General features: G+C 36.4%; 1 protein-coding gene across 2 annotated transcripts; it reads right to left on the bottom strand.

The window, feature by feature from the left end:
- Positions 1-416: 416 nt before the first annotated feature.
- Positions 417-1,838, bottom strand: CNR1 (cannabinoid receptor 1). 2 transcript variants are annotated; one of them, XM_015824226.1, is made up of 2 exons: positions 1,769-1,838; positions 417-1,675 (listed from the first exon to the last, which is right to left on the bottom strand). In XM_015824226.1, exons 1-2 carry the CDS (start codon positions 1,836-1,838, stop codon positions 417-419), a joined length of 1,329 nt encoding a protein of 442 aa, XP_015679712.1. The 2 variants fall into 2 exon arrangements, with proteins under 2 accessions (XP_015679712.1, XP_015679711.1); XM_015824225.1 differs by having other exon boundaries at positions 417-1,838.
- Between the last annotated feature and the right edge of the window lie 2,567 nt (positions 1,839-4,405).

The following is a 4,405-nucleotide window of genomic DNA, read 5'->3' as shown; positions in this document are numbered from 1 at the left end:
TTTGGAGGAGAGGATGGTATGAAAACTTACTTACCATTAATATACTTCACACCAAAAGTAAATGCAATTATAAAATTAGCATTGGATCTGATTATATTGTGCATCTAATATGTTTCCCCTTAGTATATAGATCTCTCTCGTTGATTAACGAGATGTTTTTGTACATAATAATAGGGTTAAGCAATTACTAATCAGTTTACATTTTGCCAATTGAGAAATCTATTTCTACAAACAAAATCCGAGTCCTTGTTTATAGAACCTGGGGAAGTAATTAAGAATTACTACTTAATTTAAAAAAAAAAAATCATTTAAAAAGAGCAAAATTTAAAACGGTACATTTGAGGAAAATACACTTTTGAAATCATGATTTTTCTCCCGCTTTCTCTCACTTGCTTCTCCCAAACATTGTCTCTGTTTTACAATGCCTCTGCAGTAGTATCTGAAGAGACTGACATAGTCACTTTAGCAATCTTAACTGTATTTTTAATGCACCTTTCAGCAGCCTTATGGACATTGCCGGGATTGTTAGCGTGTCTGTGCTGGCAGTCAGACTCCAAACTATTATCAAGAGGCTGTGCGGTCCCTTCGCAAGGTGGAAACATGCTTCTGAAAGCGTGTCTCAGGTCCTTGCTCCTCAGAGCATAGATAATTGGATTCACCGTAGAATTCAGCAGACACAGCATACTACAGAAGGCAAAGATAGTTTTGACAAGCTTGTTCATTTTCCCAAAGACGTCATACAACATAATAGCAAGCAGGGGACCCCAGCAGATGATCAGAACCACAAGAATGAGGACTAAAGTTTTGGCTAGCCTAATGTCCATACGTGTTTGTTCTGGCCTAGTGATGTGCTGCACTTTACCGTCTCCTGAAGTATGAATTATTATGCTCTTTTGAGTTCCACGCTGGAGCATCCTAATAGCATGGCTATGAGCTTTCCAGAGTATATACATATAGGCATAAACAATAAAAAGCAAGAGTACGGTGGTGACCCCAATCCAGAACAACAGGTAATTTTCATCAATCAGGGGAAATATATCTGAGCAAACAGAATTGAGCCTTTTGCAGTTCCAACCAAGCAAAGGGAGAACAGCTATTACAATAGCTATTGTCCACATCACACAGAATGCTACAACAGCCTTTGACCTGGTAACAATCCTTTTGTAGGAGAGGGGCCTGTGTATAGATATGTATCTGTCTATTGCTGTGAGGAAAAGACTTCCAACTGAAGCAGTGAATGAGGCTGTAACGCCACCCAACTTGAAAAGGAACACATTAGGGGTGTCTTTCCGATGGAAAACATGGAAATCAACAAAACTGTAGACAAAGATTACACTGCCGAGGAGATCAGCTACTGCCAGGCTGCTAATGAAATGATAGGAAGGCCTGCAGCGAAGGCTTCGAGATTGCAGGATGACAACCAAGACCAGAAGATTTTCCAGAACAGTAAAGGTGCCCAGCGTGAGGGACAGGACTGCAATGGCTAGCTGCTGACTAGGATTCAGAATCATGAAGCACTCCATGTCCATAAAGTTATCACCACACTGTATATTCTCCTCATTCTCCTTAAAGGAAGAAAAGGTTTTGTTGTAAAAATCTGTAATATTGATTTGATCCGATGGGTGTGCACCTAAAGAGGCATCTTCTCCTGCAGTCATTTTGGGATGGAAATCATCTCGGAAAGAAGACAGAGGAAATTTCTCTGGGTAGTATCCTAATTTGGAGGCCATGTCACTTTTAAAGTCTTCGTACTGGATGTCGTTAGAACCCATATAAAGAAGGTCTGTTGTAATTGTTCTGAAGGTTGTATCTGCAAGGCCATCTAGGACTGACTTCATAACCTCAGATGACTGTTATGCAGAGTTGGGAAAAAATATGAGGCAGTCCTGTCGGGGAGAAAACCAAACTTAAATAAATATATGCAAAGTTGGAACAGATGAAAGAAATAAAAAAGCAATTTAACTCAGTAGTGCCCTTAGCCTACTGAATATTGAATCAGTTTCTCATATTTACAGCAGATGAATATTAATTAAATTGCAGAATATTTAGAATATTTTTCTATGGAGTGAAACGATTAAAATCGTAGGGCAGAAATATTATAGTACACATTTGTTTTGATTAAAATATTCTATTCTTATTGTGTATGTTTTAAAATGTTTTCCCATTTCTATTTCATAAGCCAGTGATCTCTGTTTCTTAAAATACAATAACACCAATGGCTGCTGCAGAATACTGAAATAAGAGAAGGTGTTCAGTTATACTCCTCCCTTATGGGCACGTGTACAGCATCAATGCCTTCTTCCCCTTTTCCTCCTCCTAGTTTTCTATTATTTTTATTTTCCTTAATTCTGATAAACTAATACAACACATGATGGGCTGTTTTTAGAAAAGCTTAAACAACTGTACATGATTCAGATCATTTTACTGAATATTCCATAGAATCTATTGTTCAGTTACTGTCATTGGGCTCCTCCCTGATCCAATCATAGGATACTGCAATATATTGAAAAAGCAAAATACAAGTGAAACCTATTATTCATGTATAATCACGGCAGAAATTAAATCATTTTGATAAACACTCTTTCTCTCTGTTACACGAGTCAAAATTTTATGAACACTTTCAGCAGAAGTTTAAGTCCTTGTCCAGCTTGGATCAATATGTTCAGATTCAAAACAAATCGATTCAGGATTGCTGGATAATATTAATTCTCAACTATTTACCTCATACAGTATCTGATCTTAAAATAGGTAACATTTTTAAAACAAATCTAAGCGTGCAAACCTAGTGAAAAAATATGCTATTATTCCATATAATACTTTCTATAATAAATAGGAACACAAGATGCAAAGTTAAAAACTGTTTGTTTTAGAGGAATTACTTCATACCCCACGAGTACAGCATTTTTCTCCTATTCATTGAAAAAAACCTGGGGTTTTTTTTCAGGTTTTTCCATCCTATTAAAAAAAAGTTGCTTTCTTAAAGGAAACATTCATTCTAGGCTCTTAAAGGAATGACACCTTTTCTTAGGTGTATGTTAGCATTCAGGGAACATATTAATCTTCATGATTGACTACAAATTACCTTTTTTAATGTTCTGACTTTTTTTTATTCTTTTAATTTAAAATATGGGAAGTAGGCATGCTTAAAAATAAAGTCCTGGCCTATAGCATGATTTTATTTGTAAGAATGACTTGGCTCCATATGAGCCCTTTACTTTCATTTAGAAAATAAAAATAATTGGTAGCAATATTTCCTATACATCTATTCAAACACTTCTCTGCATAAATTATTCTGTTCTTTAACTTAGTTAAAATTAATTTTAACTTAGTTTAGAATAATTATTTGTTTAAGATAAACCAAATAATTAACTCAGCTCAAAAGGGACTGTATAGATTTATTTATTAAATAATTTCAGTTTGATTGTTTTTGATTGAATTTTGAATCAGTTTTTGATTGATTCAGTGATTGTTTTTAAGATTACTTTCTGGATCTTAAGTTAAATATCCCAAAGTACCAGTTTCAGAAAAGGCTTTTCCTCAAAGCCAAAGAAGGTAAAAAGAGAAAATAGAAGGGCTAAACTGAGATGCTTCCTGCTACCCCAGTAATGGTTCTCCCCATTTATTATTCACATTACAGGTTATCCTCAAGACCGCAACTGAACCCAAAATTTATGTTAACAAAATTTGTTAAGTGAGTTTTGCCCCATTTTACGACTTTTCTTGCCAGACTTTTTAAGTGAATCACTGCAGTTCTTAAGTTAGTAACCTGGTTGTTAAGTGAATCTGGATTCCCCACTGACTTCGCTTGTCAGAAGGCCGCAAAAGGAGATCGTGTGACCCCAGGACACTGCAACCGTGATAAGTATGAGTCAATTGCCAAGCATCTGAATTTTGCTCAGATGACCATGGGGATGCTGCAATGGTCGTAGGTGTGAAAAACGGTCATAAGTCACTTTTTTCGGTGGCGCTGTAACTTTGAACAGTTACTAAATGAACTGTTGTAAGTTGAGGACTACCTGTACTTTACATTTAAAAATCCTAAACAGCAGGTATTTATTTTTTTAAAAAAACTTTCATATGTCTAGTACTGTCCTATTTAAATGTCCTATTTAAACATAATTATAGCATCTAACTTAAATATCTTACTTAAATATCTTAAATATCTAACTTAAATATCTAACTTAAATATCTAACTTAAATATCTTACACCCCAACGATGCCCTTGACGTGATGACCCGTTGCCTGGAGGCCGTACGGGTCTGGATGGGGAGGAACAGACTCAGACTCAACCCTTCCAAGACCGAGTGGCTGTGGTTGCCGGCGCCCCGGCATAGCCAGCTGATTCCATCGCTGTCTATAGGGGGCGAAACTTTGGCCCCCTCAGAGAGGGCTCGCAACTTGGGTG

The sequence above is a fragment of the Protobothrops mucrosquamatus genome, unplaced genomic scaffold, assembly GCF_001527695.2.
Source record: "Protobothrops mucrosquamatus isolate PMUCROS unplaced genomic scaffold, P.Mucros_1.0 scaffold2168, whole genome shotgun sequence".
In the NCBI taxonomy this organism is placed as follows: domain Eukaryota; kingdom Metazoa; phylum Chordata; class Lepidosauria; order Squamata; family Viperidae; genus Protobothrops; species Protobothrops mucrosquamatus.
The sequence above is the reverse complement of the archived record's forward strand: the minus strand, read 5'-3'. Positions and strand labels throughout refer to the sequence as shown.

Bases quoted from the DNA above. Each gene is read 5' to 3' on its own strand.
- CNR1 (XM_015824225.1), bottom strand. From the start codon at position 1,838: ATGAAGTCAGTCCTAGATGGCCTTGCAGATACAACCTTCAGAACAATT.